Below are 16,002 nucleotides of genomic sequence, written 5' to 3'. Positions count from 1 at the left end.
GCGGTAAACAGATTAAAAGTGAATTGAAATAATGAAATGAAATGAAAACCCTTGCCTTTTCCCCTGGACCCATGAGGTCCAGCTCCGAGGGCCTTCTGGTGGTTCCCTCACTGCAAGAAGTGAGGTTACAGGGAACCAGGCAGAGGGCCTTCTCGGTAGTGGTGCCCGCCCTTTGGAACACCCTCCCATCAGATGTCAAGGAAATAAAAAACTATCCGACTTTTAGAAGACACTCCCAATACAAATTAAAACCCATATTTTCTTGGTCCTTGGGCAAGTTTTCTTCAAAGCAATCCCTCCCTGAATGCCTCTGTTTGTTTCACCACTATTTGTTTGTCCTCTTCCTCTGGACCCAAATTACATGGAGAGCCCGATGGAGATGAAGTTAGAAGCAAATCCTATCACTGGTCCCTCACTGAAAAGATGCAAGCAAAACTTAGGCAGCATACATTTAAAACACATTTCTCCCCGAGGATTCTTGGAACTGCAGTTTACCATTCAAAGAGCTACAGTTCCAGCCCCCTTAACAACAGAAAAGTGCCCAGATCAATGGAAGACAATAACACAATGAAATTCAAAACAGTAACAATTTATTGCACGTTGATTCAAAATCCATTAAAAAACAATTTAGTTTAAGGAATGCAAGAAAATCGATCAGCTTGATCCAGTGACACCAGAGAGAGCCATTTTCAAATAACTCAAGGGCTGTCACATGAAAGATGCAGCCAGCTTTTTTTCTCCTGCTCTGGACGGTAGGACTCAAACCAATGGCTTCAGGATACAACAAAGGAGATTCCGACTGAACATTGTTCAACAGAGGAATGGACTCCCCTGGAAGGTGATGGACTCTCCTTCCTTGCAGGTTTTAAAGCAGAGATTAGATGACCATATTTCTTCCTTCCTTCCTTCCTTCCTTCCTTCCTTCCTTCCTTCCTTCCTTTCTTTCTTTCTTTCTTTCGTTCTTTCTTTCTTTCTTTCTTTCTTTCTTTCGTTCTTTCGTTCTTTCTTTCTTTCTTTCTTTCTTTCTTTCTTCTGCCCAATCTCAGTCCATATTTCATGGCTGCTTAAATCATCTGTCCCTCTCCTGATTCTCAGTGCCTCTTCTTCTCCCAGTCTTTGGCCAGTTGAGATGTTCAAATAGAGCAGCAATTTCTTCAAGGAGGAAAATCATAACTCCTCAATGATGATGTCATCTGGATGGAAAAGAATAAAAAAGAGAGAAAATCAGTTCAGTCCTCTCCGCTTCTTGTAGCTGGAGTCAGTCTGGGTGCTGCCCTCCCAGGCCAGGTGGGAAAGGCCTGCCAGGCAGGGAGCAGGTCCTGCAGGACTCCCAGCAAGAAGACCTGGGAGGTGTGTCTTGGGCAAACAAGGGACAAGGGAGTTCACTGTCCCCAAGGTGTGGGGCTTTCCTTCTTTCAGATTATTCCTGAAACAAGCCAACTCCGGACGAATTACTGTGTTCTGCAGAGGAAAGACAAATTTGAGTCAGATGACACTATTACCCCACCCTGGATGGGTGTAAGAGAAGCTGCCCCACCCAGGAAGGATGGAAACAACCAAAGAACTGAATACAGGAAGGCAAAATACTTACTCTGAGGTTCGGGAATCTTCGTGAAAGGGCCAGCAGCAGGGATATACTGCTGGCCGCTAATTTCCTTTGGTCTTCACTCCCCAAAAGGGCATAATATCGGAGGTCCTGTGGGATGAAAGAAATGGGACAGTCAGTTGGGTAAGGGACAGGGGGGCAACCCTAAAACCACTCCTGGTGCTATCAGGATACTTACAGTAAGCAACTGGAGAAGGGTGCTAGTATTGGGGGCTTCTAGGAGGAGACCCCCCAGCAGGCTCTGGAATGGCCTCTTCAGTCCCTGTGGGAAAAGAGAGAAGAGAGGTTGACTGCTGCTGGGTTAAATGTTGTAAGAGTGTTTGAAGAAGAAAGAGCTGTGCAAAGAGAAGTTAAAGCAGAGGACATACCTCTCTGTCCTCCTCTGCACTCCCCAGAACTGCCTCTGTTGTTCTATGGAGGATCACACTCACCACAGAGGGACTGAAGTGGGGTCTCATAAAACTGGAGAGAGAAAGGGAAGGGGTTAGACACTGCCTCCTCCAAGTCTCCCTTGTCCCCTTCTCCCTCCTGCCTGACTTGCCCACCCAAAGTTCCCCCTGCCCCCCCTGCAGCTGCACCCACCCCAAAGACCCCACTCACCTCAACTGCAGGAGGGCCTCGAAGGCCAGGGCCAGGCTCAGGGGGCAATCCCTGAAGTACTCCAAGTGGCCGAGGATGTCCTGGAAGAGAGCAGAGGAGGAAAGTCAGCTCCTTCCAGGAGTCTCCAGAGGACGGCTCCAACCCCAAACACCAGCCCCCTCTCTGTCCCTCCCTCCCCATGGGGGTCCCTCACACCACCCACCACTCACCAGAATGGCTTTGGCAGTCTCCTCCTTGGAGTACTTCAGGGTTCGGAGCCCCCTGATCCGAGCTGCCTGGCAGTCCTGGATGATGCCCAGGAGATAAAGCTGATCTTTGTCTAGCAGCTGAAAGGCAAAAGTCAGGCTGTCAGTTCCTTATGGGGGGAGGGCTCCTCCACATCTGAGAGTGCAGAGTGGAGTGCAAGAGGGGGGCAGGTCTGAGGGATCCCCTCCCTGCTCTCGTTTTATCCAATACTCACCACAACGGAAGGGATGTGGATTCCTAGCACATCTGCAAAGAGAAGGACATGGGGACAGGTGAGTTCCTCCCTGAGCCCCTTGCAAGGCTTTTCCAAGAGTTTTCTCCTGGATTCCAAGTCCTACTACAGGAAAAAGACACCCCAAGCCTTGGGGGCCAATCCTGCCCTCCTGCCCCCAGAACATGGCTCCCCAGGGAAGATGCCCCTCCCACTGACAACTGCCCCCCTGCCTTGCCCCACAGCCCAGCCCCCTGCTTCCTCCAACAGACCCCACAAAATGGGGTGGTTGCTGGGGGCGGGGGCGGTTGGGTTTCCAGATGCTGTCGCAGATAGGCAGGTTGGATCCAGCCGTCTGGCTCTGTGCATCTTTTTACTAGATGCCCCCCTAGCCCATTCCTGCCCTCCTCCGTCCCCAAAAGGAGGGCCACTTGGTCACCTGACACCGCGGGCTGCTCCAGGACTTCCAAGGGGGCCACCTTGTTGCAGCTGATCAGGTGCCTTAAGTGCCTGAACCTAGAAGAGACGAGTAGAGAGAGGGACTCAGAATTTGGCAGCCCCAATTCGTGTGTGTGTGTATGAGGAGGGGCGTCTGGCCCAATTCCTGCCATCTCTCTGCAGTTCTGCGACCTGAAAGGGCATCGCCAGAGCTGGAAAGAGGCAGCCCAGAGCATGAATGGCTGGCAGAGAGAGAAAGGAGGCCCCAAGTGCTATGGGTTCAAGAGCTCCAACCCAAAGGGAAGACAAGCATTGCCAGCTGTTAAAGGGCTGCTCTGCCTCGTCTTCTTAGGACAGCCCTGCCCTTCCTTGGTGAGGGAGGAGACCTCTTGGAGGGTCCTCCAAGCATCAAGGTGTTCCAGAAGAGGAGCAGAACATGAGGAAGGGGGTAGAGTTTTTCTTGGAGCCAGAGAGACCCCCCCAGGAAGGGGAAGAAGGCCAATGTTGTAGGGCAGCTGAAGAGATGCAAAATGGAGCCAGGCAGAGGTGTAGTGGTTGGAGGGCTGGACTGGGAGGACCTGGGAGAGCAGAGTTCAAATCTCCACTCAGCCATGAAGCTCCCTGGTGGACCAGACAGCTAAAGCTGTGGAGGGGACCCAGGACTCACACCCCGCCCCCAGGAGACCAAGAGAAAGCAAAGGAATGGTACTTACAGCCGGCACATCTTCTTGAAGAAACCCCCCCCCATCTAAGCTAACTACCTAGCTAAAATTCCCACCCAAGCCTGATCCCAAACTCTGATCCCACCCTCACCCCCACCCCTAACCCTAAACCTAACCCCCACCCTAACCCTACACTTACCCCTAATTATTCTTCTATAAACAAAAGAAATATATTCAGAAATGCGCACAAATATGCACAAATGCTCACAAATGTGCACAAATATACACAAATGCACACAAATATGAACAATGTGCACAAATGCACACAAATGAGCACAAATGTGCAAAAAATAAAAAATAAAAGAAATTAAAAAATAAAAGAAATAAAAAAGTAAAAAGTAAAAAGTAAAATAAAAGTGTTAAAATAAAAAAGGTAAAATAAAAATAAAATAAAAATAAATAAAATAAAATGAATCAAATAAAAGTAATAAATAAAAGAAAAAGAAAAATAGCAAGCAAACCTCTCCTCTTCTACAACCACCACCACCACCACTACCTCTCTCTCCTGACTCTCCTCACTAACCCACAATGGCCACCTGCAAGTCAGAGGCTTTTAAGGGAAGAGCAAGAGATGTCACAAAGGAGGGCAGGTCCTTGTCACCATGGCAACCCCTCCACCTGGACCTGGCCCCTCCTGAGAGGTGATGCTTCTCTGTCAAAACTTGGAGGCACCTTCTGTTCCGCCTGCAGCTGGGCTGCATCTTCTCTCCGCAGATTCACATCGGCATTTCACATCCTTCTTGCTGCAGCCCCATTTCCAAAGGGAGACCACCCCCACATCCTTCAAGGCAGGCTAGGGGTCTCCATAGCGCAGCATTGGACCATCTGCTTTGCATGCAGGCCTTCTGTCCTGGGAATGCCCCCCCCCCCATTCGAAACCCTGGATAGCTGCTGCCAGTCAGCGCAGGCTAGTTGAAGAAGGATATTGAGCAGCTGGAAGGTGAGCAGAGGAGGGCGACCAGGATGATGAAGGGTCTGGAAACCAAGCCTCATGAGGAACAGTTGAGGCAGTTGGAAGCCAAGCCTCATGAGGAATGGTTGAGGCAGCTGGGTATGTTTAGCCTGGAGAAGAGGAGACTGAGAGGAGAGAGGAGAGCCATCTTTCAACATCTGAGGGCTGCAAGAGGGAGCAGGCTTGTTTTCTGCTGCTCTAGAGGGGAGCGCAGGAAAGGAGATTCAGACTAAACATTAGCAAGAACTTTCTGATGGTAAGACTCTCTGGGACGGTGATGGACTCTCCTTCCTTGGAAGCTTTTAAGCAGAGGTTAGAAGCCAATCTATGAGGGATTCAGTTGCAATTTGGGGAGCGCATAGCACGCGCCTACTTTACAGGGTTGTTGTAACCACACAGGGCTGCTGAGCATCCAAAAGTGCCTGACAAATGTTGAGCTTTCCATTTCATTGTGGGGAACAGCTGCAGCGCATCAGGAGGTGTCCCTCAACTTCTGTTTCTTCTCTCTCCTGCAGCCAAAGGGGCTGGGCTGGATTACCAAATAGGCAGAGTAGGCACTGGCCTATGGGCCCCACACTTTTTAGGGGTCAGTGGGTCAAAATAATATTGATTTGATCTTGAAAGACAACTATAAGCTTTCTTACTTCAATCTTATTATAGTGTGTGCTTTAGGCCTGTCCCCCGCCCAGATTTTGACTGCCAGGGGGCCTCCACAGGGTTTAATTAGCAGGTCTTTTTTATCTCCTTTTTTCACACCTGTTTCTTAGCTCAAATTTTAATGATTTTTAGGAAACAGGAATCTCCTGCTCATGGCGATGACTGGACAGTTGCCAATTTGTGCAGTGCTCGCTCCCAGCATTCCTGCCTCCACATTCTGTAGTGAGTGGCAGTTATCGGATGAACTGTGGTTTAACGGCTAGTCCCCTCTACCCTGGGGGGGGGGGGTCTGTTTACTATTATATTCTAATGTATTATTGAATACAGTGGTACCTTGGGTTAAGAACTTAATCATTCTGGAGGTCCGTTCTTAACCTGAAACTGTTCTTAACCTGAGGTACCACTTTAGCTAATAGGGCCTCCTGCTGCCACCACACCTCCGGAGCATGATTTCTGTTCTCATCCTGAAGCAAAGATCTTAACCGAAGGTAATATTTCTAGGTTAGTGGAGTCTGTAACCTAAAGAGTCTGTAACCCGAGGTACCACTGTATTGCTTTACTTGATGTAAGCTTTTTTTTTTTTTAACACTATGTTGTTGTTATTACTTTTTTCTTTTGGATCAGCTTGCTATTAGGTGTGTGGTGTTTTCTCTCTGTTTCATTGTTTCTTCACCTTGTAAACTGGCTTGTGTATAGTAATATAGAAAGGCGGTAAACAGATTAAAAGTGAACTGAAATAATGAAATGAAATGAAAACCCTTGCCTTTTCCCCTGGACCCATGAGGTCCACCTCCGAGGGCCTTCTGGTGGTTCCCTCACTGCAAGAAGTGAGGTTACAGGGAACCTGGCAGAGGGCCTTCTCAGTAGTGGCGCCCGCCCTGTGGAACACCCTCCCATCAGATGTCAAGGAAATAAAAAACTATCCGACTTTTCGAAGACACTCCCAATACAAATTAAAACCCATATTTTCTTGGTCCTTGGGCAAGTTTTCTTCAAAGCAATCCCCCCCTGAATGCCTCTGTTTGTTTCACCACTATTTGTTTGTCCTCTTCCTCTGGACCCAAATTACATGGAGAGCCTGATGGAGATGAAGTTAGAAGCAAATCCTATCACTGGTCCCTCACTGAAAAGATGCAAGCAAAACTTAGGCAGCATACATTTAAAACACATTTCTCCCCGAGGATTCTTGGAACTGCAGTTTACCATTCAAAGAGCTACAGTTCCAGCCCCCTTAACAACAGAAAAGTGCCCAGATCAATGGAAGACACAATGAAATTCAAATGGAATGAAATTCAATGGAAGACACAATGAAATTCAAAACAGTAACAATTTATTGCACGTTGATTCAAAATCCATTAAAAAACAATTTAGTTTAAGGAATGCAAGAAAATCGATCAGCTTGATCCAGTGACACCAGAGAGAGCCATTTTCAAATAACTGTGTCTTTTCGGTAGTGGCGTCCGCCCTGTGGAATGCCCTCCTATCAGATGTCAAGCATATAAACAACTATCTGACTTTTATTTTTATTTTTATTTTTAAAAGATTTTTATTATGATTTCAATAAAGAAGTTAAACAAAAAAAAAACCATAAAAGTAGAAATGCAAAAATACACAATACATAATCTAAAAAGAAAAAGAAAACACAGAAAACAAAATACAAAAGAAACAAAAAACAAAAACAAAACAGAACACTTAAAAACAATATCACTTTTCCATTTCCGTTTTTGAATTTACTTATTTTCTGGACTTCCTCATACCTCCCTCTTTTGTATTCCAGTCCAAATTGTTTGTCCAGCAATTTCTTTTCCACTTTTTTAATCCCAATCTTTAATCTTAATATAATATATAACACTTAAACTTCTTTAATCCTAATCTTTAATCTTAATGTAATATAACATTAAAATTTTACCTCTTAAGTACCAAATTTCCATTTCCTTAAACATCTTTAATCCTAATCTTTAATCTTAGTCTATCAATAACTTTAACCTGTACAGCTGGAAACCACTTATTTTCGATCCAACATCACTCTAACATTCTTTAATTTTGCAGTGTTTCTGAAGATAATCTTTGAATTTCTTCCAATCTTCCTCCACCAACTCTTCTCCCTGGTCACGGATTCTGCCAGTCATTTCCGCCAGTTCCATATAGTCCATCAGTTTCATCTGCCATTCCTCCAGCGTGGGAAGTTCTTGTGTCTTCCAATACTTTGCGATGAGTATTCTTGCTGCTGTTGTTGCATACATAAAGAAAGTTCTATCCTTTTTTAACACCATTTGGCCGACTATGCCCAGGAGAAAGGCCTCTGGTTTCTTAGGGAAGGTATATTTAAATACCTTTTTTAATTCATTATATATCATTTCCTAGAAAGCCTTAATCTTTGGGCATGTCCACCAGAGGTGAAAAAATGTACCTTCAGTTTCTTTACATTTCCAACAACTATCTGACTTTTAGAAGACATCTGAAGGAAACTATGTTTAGGGAAGTTTTTAATGTTTGATGTTTTATCATGTTTTTCATATTCTGTTGGGAGTGGCTGGAGAAACCCAGCCAGATAGGTGGGGTATAGATAATAATAATAAATTATAAGAAATAACAAATTATTATTATGGTAGCGATGCGGGTGGCGCTGTGGGTAAAACCTCAGTGCCTAGGACTTGCTGATCGTAAGGTCGGCGGTTCGAATCCCTGCAGCGGGGTGAGCTCCCGTCGTTCGGTCCCAGCTCCTGCCCACCTAGCAGTTCGAAAGCACCCCTAAGTGCAAGTAGATAAATAGGTACCGCTTTATAGCGGGAAGGTAAACGGTGTTTCCGTGCACTACTGGTGCTGGCTCACCAGTGCAGCTTCGTCACGCTGGCCACGTGACCCGGAAGTGTCTTCGGATGGCGCCGGCTCCCCGCCTCTTGAGCGAGATGGGCGCGCAACCCTAGAGTCGGACACAACTGGCCCGTACGGGCAGGGGTACCTTTACCTTTATTATTATGGTTATTATGATTATTCATCCACATAATTAAGCTTGTCCACCCATACTGGGTTTATGTGGAGAATGCACTTACCTGCATAGGTATTCTATGGGGCTGCCACCTTGCCGATATGGACGTCATGAGCATTTGAAAAAGTGCCCTTGCAGATGCAAATGTCCCTGAATGTCTGTGAACCTTTGCAAGACCTTCTGAATGTGAGCAACTGTCAACCTTTTTCACTCCGCTCCAGGACCTACAAACCTTACCTGGGACAAAAAAAGTTGAAGGGTATGCCAACTCTTCAGTAGAGCACCATTTCCCACTGTGTTCTAGCATCCTCAGTGGGGAAATGATGTTCTTCTAATCAGTTACCACCAAGAGAAAGGTCTTTCAAGCACCAGAGAACCTTCTCCTCAGTGGAAACTGGCGTAAATGATTTCCTTTTGTGGATGCTGGAAATTGTCTATTCCCTAAATTGGTGAGGAAGAACACTCTTCCAGGGAGATGGTGTTCTCTCTGCCACCTCTGCTGCCACATCCCCCTTCTGCTGACCCTAGGAAGGTATGTGGGTCCTTGGGGAAACAGGGGGAAGGGGGGTGAGAGTAGGTGCTTCGAGAACCCATAAAATGTTTTGTAAGTGCTAGTTAGCACTGAGCCACTTTCAGGTTGATCATTCTGAGCCACTGCATTAGGTCATGTCTGTAGCATTGCTAGGTTGCACACATGTACCATTCATACAAAATGGCAACCCTGTGGAGCACTTAAACTGTAAATAATAATAATAATAATAATAATAATAATAATAATAATAATTTATTAGTTATACTCCGCCTATCTGGCTGGGCTTCCCCAGGCACTCTGGGTGGCTTCCAACAAAATATTAAAATACAGTAATGCATCAAACATTAAAAGCTTCCCTAAACAGGGCTGCCTTCAGATGTCTTCTAAAAGTCTGGTAGCTGTTGTTCTCTTTGACATCTGGTGGTAGGGTGTTCCACAGGGCGGGTGCCACTACTGAGAAGGCCCTCTGCCTGGTTCCCTGTAACTTGGCTTCTCGCAGTGAGGGTAGAAAGATGGGGGTGGAGACGCTCCTTCAGATATAGAAGAGTTTGGATGTGATATCCCGCTTTATTACTACCCAAAGTAGTCTCAAATCGACTAACATTCTCTTTTCCCTTCCTCCCCCACAACAAACACTCTGTGAGGTGAGTGGGGCTGAGAGACTTCAGAGAAGTGTGACTAGCCCAAGGTCACCCAACAGCTGCATGTGGAGGAGCGGAGACCCAAACCCAGTTCACCAGATTACGAGTCTATTGCTCTTAACCACTACACCACACTGGCTCTAATATACTGGATATAAATGCATTCCATGTGGTCACCTGATACTGGACTCAGGCCATAGAGCACAGTGCCCAGGTTGAATTTATGCCAAGACTCTTGCACATGTAATAATTGCATAGAAGGGGGAATTCTGCCATGGGCATCCATGACAAGCTACACTATGCCAAAACAAGTTGGACCTACTGAAACCCCTCATCCACACAACCATTAAAGGTACAGTATCTCAGTCCTCCATAGTACGTGGTCGCACTCTTATTGGGATAAAAGACAATACATTATATTCCATTCCTTGAAAGCTATATAAAACTATCAGGGCAATATATTTAAAAAAGCACTTGTTTTTACCCCTGATGGCTTAAGCAATCTAAGCTGGTAACAATCCCTTTAGAAAATATTATTCTCCAAACTTTCCTGACAAGTTGGCCTAATTTAGCCTTTTGAAGATATGCTGAAAAGACACTCCATTATGAATAAAACATAACCAGTCTCCCTGTTTATTTGCTATATGACCAGCCCCACTTATTTCCAGACAGGCTGAATGAAGGCCTATGCAGTGCATGAGGCAAAATGTTGAGTGATCTTGATTCAAGTCCTTGCTCAGCCTGGTTAGTCAAGGACATATTGTTCTGCCTGTTTCCCGAACTTTCGTACTTGATTCTGAGGATTGTATAAACTGATTCTGATGGTCGTGTCTTGTGGATTGGTACCAGATGTTGTGGCCATCACAGCTATAGCTATAAATGAAGCAGAGATGGCGTATAGCTCTATCTGTGGAGAGCTGGACTATCAAAAGAAGCATTTATATCTCTGAATGACCGGCTTCACACCAGTTGATAACATGTGAAGATGAATGGCATAACGATTCTATGGCCAGGATCTAAAGACCCAGAAAACTAGTTCCCCATGCCCAAAGGGACCTTTAGGCTCCCATTTCTCAAACAGAAGTTGACTACACACAAGATATATAGTTCTTAGTACAGTCATCATTTAAGTGTCAGTGAAAATCACTTTAAAAGGCTCCAAACTCCCTGTAAACGTTGGTGCTATTTCAGAAACCAGAAATACTCGTTTTGCTTTTCTAGTTAAGTGTTTTATTGTGAAATCAGAGTTGCTGGGTGCTCAATAGAGTTGACATCATGCTTGTAGTTCAATCAAAGCACTGGGAGTTCAAGGTTCCGGGATGCTGCCTTTGAACGCACTGTCAGAAGAATTCAGGGACATCCTCCCTAACACTTCCTGCACACCTTCCCTTCATGCATGGTGAGCAAGTGACAGAGCCTCATTACTCGATTCCTTAATGCACTGAGCCAAATATGGTGGATGCACTACAACAGAGTCTCAGGAAATAAACTCCAGCAAAATATGTATCCTGTGCTTTAAATGTCTCCATTTAGAACTCCAAATATACCTGGTAAATATTAATAATTGGTTATTTTTTTGTTTTGTTTTGTTTTTAGATGATTGTAGGGATTGCCTTTTTGCTGCAACATTTTTGTGAATTACTTGGGATACTGTGCATCAGGTTTCAACCCTTTTTCAAAGGCCTCAAAAGTTAAATCTGTGAATGGGGAGCCAGTCACAAGTGCACATATGCCCTATACACCATATTGACCCGAATATAAGCCGCACCCACAAAATTCGGGGGGGGGGGAGAGAATACAGTGGTACCTCGGATTACAGACACTTCCGGTTACAGGCGCTTTAGGTTACAGACGCTTTAGATTACAGACTCTGCTAACCCAGAAATAGTACCTCGGGTTAAGAACTTTCCTTCAGGATGAGAACAGAAATTGTGCAGTGGCGGCACGGCAGCAGCGGGAGGATCCATTAGCTAAAGTGGTACCTCAGGTTAAGAACAGTTTCAGGTTAAGAACGGACCTCCGGAATGAATTAAGTTCTTAAGCCAAGGTACCACTGTATGTGGGTTAGGATTGTTGTCTTACTTCAGAGAATATTTGCTATTTGCTAATTTTCAGCTCAGTATTCCCAAAGGCAGTCAATGGTATTTACTGGAAAGGTATCAATGCTCATTACTTTGTATAAGTTCTTAACCAGAGGTACCACTGTACCCGAATATAAGCCGCTCCCTTAAAATTCTGCAGGCACTCACACCAGTAAATGGCTAATGTAGAAGAAAATCCCACTGGTACTAGAGGGACCCACAAGTGAAAGCGATGAATAACATTAGAATTAATTGCCACAACAGTCTCAAGCTCGCAAATTGGCAAGAAAACTTTTTTTGGGGGGGAGGGGTTCCGTTTTACAGTATGTCTGTTTCAGCAGCGATATCATGAAAGCAAATTTTTGTAAGGCCGCAAATTTAAGCCGCACTTTAACTTTACATGGTTGGAATTGGGGGGGGGGGGGGAGTGCGACTTATATTCAGGCCAATACGGTAATTCAGTGGTGAATCAGAATCAGAAGAATCTTTATTTGCATCAGCCACCAGCCATAGCAATAAAATAAAACAAAATAAAATCCACTGAAAATACAGGTAAAAACTTAACTATAGAAAATACATCAATAATCAAATAACAGATCTTATTCTAAATGCCCCCGTGTACATTCAAGCACAGAAACAATAAGAAGACACCATGCAGTACATGACTTACCACACCCCAAGCTTCAGCAATTGGGGTCCATAATTTTTAAACAACTTTTATTTTAATTCAGTGTGGGAGGACTATTGCAGAGTAAATGACTAAAGCAGCACCCCATTTACATGGAGGGGACGTTCCGAGGCACTGCATGCATTGGTGAAATCGCATATAATTGAAACCCATTGAAAAAGCCTGCAAACAGCCTTTCCACCCCCCTGTTCCACTCTGCTCTACCCCTGCTCCGCCCTTTTAGTCATGTCTTTAGGATGTTTCCAGGTCACTTCTGAGTTCGGTGCGATGTCTAGGTAGCAATTGTTAGTGTCAGACAGTCAGATGAATGTAAGGTAGCCTTCCAAACATTTACCCAAGATGGGGATAAAATGCAGATTGTAGCCAGGTTTCTGCAACACACGGTGAGGATTCATGGATGTTATATAACTGTATTTTAATTGTTAGATGCAGATTTTGAGGAGTGATTGTATTGTACCGAACCTTTCTGAATTTTGTCTATATGCCAATAAATGATTGAGATTGAGGTGGCACAAGTGAACAAGAATAGCCTTATTATTATTTGTGAGTCAACAGTAAATGCAGTAAATGTCTTGTTTCTATTCTAATGGCACATGAATGCTTAGAAACTATTTTTCATGTGTTTGTTGTACATTCAGGCATCCGAGATGGAATGGAGCCCATGGAGGGCTTGGTTCCGGAAGCTTCATTTTGGCTTCATGTGAGGTGCTTACAAAACTTGAAATCAAATGAGGAGCAGGCTCAAGGTGAGTTATTTTCTTGCAGCACGAAAATGCATCTGTGGCAGTTGTTTGGCAAGTTGGCTTTGTTGGCTCCACCACTGCCTATCTGTTTCAAGCTGCAGCTAAGTTGTGGGATAGCAGCACAGCAGCATCCTACCTTGTCCTAATTCCACACCCAGCTCAACCCAGGTCTGCCTGGCACATGCTGGTGATCTCCTTTCTGGATGCCAGCAGCTACAACTGACTCTGTTTTCACAGCCTAGGACCCTCACACCTATGGGACCGCCTCATGGAGGACCTTAAGGTCCATAAATAGCAACACCCTAGAGGTCCTGGGCCCTAAGGAAGCCAGATTAGCCTCAACCAAAGCCAGGGCCTTTTCAACACTGGCTCTGGCCTGGTGGAACACTCTGTCTCATGCGACCAGGGCCTTGCAGGATCTGATTTCTTTCCGCAGGGCCTGTAAGACAGAGTTGTTCCACCTGGCCTTTGGCTTGGAGTCAGTTTGATTCCCTCCCCCTCTTTCTTTTTCTTTTCTCCTCCTGTGATGAGGCTGCATTTTAATTGTTTTAATGTTGTATTTTAATCTTGTTTTTAAGTTGTATTCATTCAACTCGTTTTTATTTTTGGTTGTTGGCTGCCCTGAGCCCAGCCTTGGCTGGGGAGGGCAGGGTATAAATCAAATTTATTATTTATTATTATTATTTTCATTGGGCAGGTGGGAAGAGGTGGGACCAGCTATCCTGCAACATACCGAGGTCCCTTGTGCTAAGTTGGTTCCAGAGAAGGGAGTTCCAAAAACCAGGAAGGGTGGAAGAATTTCTCAGAAGGGGAACTTGGTGCCAAGCCCTCCCAGGCTTTGAGGAGCAGCAGAGCTGTTTCTCATCCTGTTTTGCCTCTTGATACTTGCAAGAACCATCATTCTCTTGATTAACACTGTGATCTGCAGCTGGTTATCAGACTTTTGTTCTTATGGGCTAAGATTTAATTTCTCAATAATTCACACGGGATATGAAAGCCCTTTTTAATTAACTTTGTTCCATAAACAAATGAGTAACCCACCCACCCCCTTCATGATCAGCTCTGCTTCCTTTCTAAAATTGCCATGGTAGCTTTAATATGTCAATACTAATAGCGCTGACACAAATCCATTACCTCTATCTATTGTGCCTCAATTCAAAATGAGATTTTGTTACATCATTTAATGTTAATACACACAGTAAGTGTGGATGGGTGTTAAAGGTCTCCTGTCCCCTAAAATGGCAAATGCAAATAGTTTTAGGCATGTCCCCCAATCTGCAGTCCAGACACTCATGTAGAATTCACTGTATTATTAACTTTCAGTACAAAGGTATACATGTCTACTTAGAAGTAAGTCTCTGTATTTAATGACCTGCATAACAAGATCAGCCAAGTCAACAGTAGCCTGTGAAGTCATGTATGGTGCAGATTTACAGTAACTGTGCCTGGTTTTAGTCCCTGACTAAGACTGCAAAAAGTGGAGGGGAGAAACAAGATGGCTGCCATTGTGTACAGCTGCTGGGCTTTCTTCAGTTTTGTGACCCAGAGGTTGTGGAGGCTTGTTCTAGAGGCTGGATGAGGGATGAAAGATAAATAAATGGTTTCTTCATGCAAAATTGTATTCAGCTGATCTATCGGGTACTAGTTCTCTGTCTCTGTCTCTTTCTCTTTGGAGGCTCTGTCCTTCACTACCTCCTAAAAAAGTTTTCACAGTAGTTTTGGCTGAAGTCTTCGGAGACAATGTCCTGATGCAGAAGAATGTCAGAAGAAATCTATGTTGACAGCACTTAATTAGTCAAGAGGATAGCCTATGGAGATGACATTAAAATGTCAAATTATGTCTGTAGAGATAGTGTGACGATGTCAAGACGATGGCCAAAGACTATAGGATACATTCAGGGAATCTGCTAGAATGCCAGAGATAGAATTATGTAAATTAATTATTTCAATAGCACCTATATATATATCCCTAGCTTTGAGCATTTAAAAAATAATAAGTGTGTGTTGTTTCTCAAAACAGTGTCATGACATTTTGACACAGACCATATTTCCTCTCAAGCAGCTACAGTTGCCAACTGAGCTGTCCAGAATTTAGGGATCATCGGGAGTTTTAGTTTCCAGAAAGAAGAAGGGGGAGCCCATTCTGCACCCTATCTTTTTATTCCATCCACATTTATGTAATTTTAAAAGTTGCATTGGTTTGGGTGCATGAGTGCTGTGTACCAAGAATTTATTTTATTTACTTAAAACCATTTTTAATCTGCTTAATAGCTAAAATATCTCCAAATCTGTAAGAATACACATACACAGTGTAAAACAGTATGAAAAACGGGGATTGAAAACAAAACAAAAATTCCCAATTTTAATCTTATGGGTCTGGGAAAGCTGGGACAAAATGGTATGTCTTTACAAGACATCTGAAGCAACTGATGGGTGGTGCATCATAAAGAGCAAAGGGGAAAGCATTCCAAAGTCCAGGGAAAAGGGTGAAAAGTACCTGCTTTCAGGTCACTATCCTTTGATAAGAATAAGGTGTGGTGCCACAAGTAAATTTCCCCAGGTGATCAAAATGATCTCACAAGTGTATACAGGGGCAAGCAACCCGTTCCTGAGTTATCCAGGGCTGTATACATTAGTAACAAAACACTGAACATGACTCAGTGGCTAATCAGCAGCCAGCAGAGTTCCCTCTGCACATGTGCAACATGTGCACATCCAGATATCCCACTCAGCCTGGCCACAGCATTCTGTGGAACAGTTTGTCTCATTAGACATATTGTGCCAAGCGGATATTGGGTAGAGAGAGCCATTCCAGGCATTTACCTGAATCTCAAACTGTGCAAACCTTGTATCCATCCATCTGCATGCACATTGGCCCTGATTTTCCTATGTTAGA

The 16,002-nt window shown here is 44.4% G+C and overlaps 1 protein-coding gene and 1 long non-coding RNA gene across 15 annotated transcripts in view; one reads left to right on the top strand and one right to left on the bottom strand.

The window, feature by feature from the left end:
• Nucleotides 1-573: 573 nt before the first annotated feature.
• LOC308475824 (uncharacterized protein) lies at nucleotides 574-4,092 on the bottom strand. Of its 4 annotated transcripts, none has more exons than XM_081003247.1 (9): nucleotides 3,815-4,092; nucleotides 3,103-3,179; nucleotides 2,667-2,698; nucleotides 2,416-2,532; nucleotides 2,207-2,286; nucleotides 1,975-2,068; nucleotides 1,785-1,868; nucleotides 1,592-1,696; nucleotides 574-1,461 (listed from the first exon to the last, which is right to left on the bottom strand). In XM_081003247.1, exons 1-9 carry the CDS (start codon nucleotides 3,847-3,849, stop codon nucleotides 1,225-1,227), a joined length of 861 nt encoding a protein of 286 aa, XP_080859373.1. In that variant the 5' UTR covers nucleotides 3,850-4,092; the 3' UTR covers nucleotides 574-1,224. The 4 variants fall into 4 exon arrangements, with proteins under 4 accessions (XP_080859373.1, XP_080859374.1, XP_080859372.1 ...); XM_081003248.1 differs by having other exon boundaries at nucleotides 574-1,195; nucleotides 1,412-1,461; nucleotides 3,103-4,091; XM_081003246.1 differs by having other exon boundaries at nucleotides 3,103-4,092.
• A 69-nt stretch (nucleotides 4,093-4,161) lies between these two features.
• Nucleotides 4,162-16,002, top strand: part of LOC308475865 — a 57,284-nt gene continuing 45,443 nt past the window's right edge. Inside the window, exons 1-3 of one of the 11 annotated variants that reach the window (XR_013985439.1) lie at nucleotides 4,163-5,031; nucleotides 13,002-13,109; nucleotides 13,804-14,722. This is a non-coding gene — a long non-coding RNA (uncharacterized lncRNA). The other 10 variants (XR_013985440.1, XR_013985441.1, XR_013985442.1 and 7 more) reach the window with 10 other exon arrangements.

Source organism: Podarcis pityusensis (assembly GCF_964106645.2).
Source record: "Podarcis pityusensis genome assembly, chromosome: 4".
Lineage (NCBI taxonomy): Eukaryota > Metazoa > Chordata > Lepidosauria > Squamata > Lacertidae > Podarcis > Podarcis pityusensis.
Note: the sequence above shows the minus strand (reverse complement) of the source record. Positions and strands in the feature narration are given on the sequence as shown.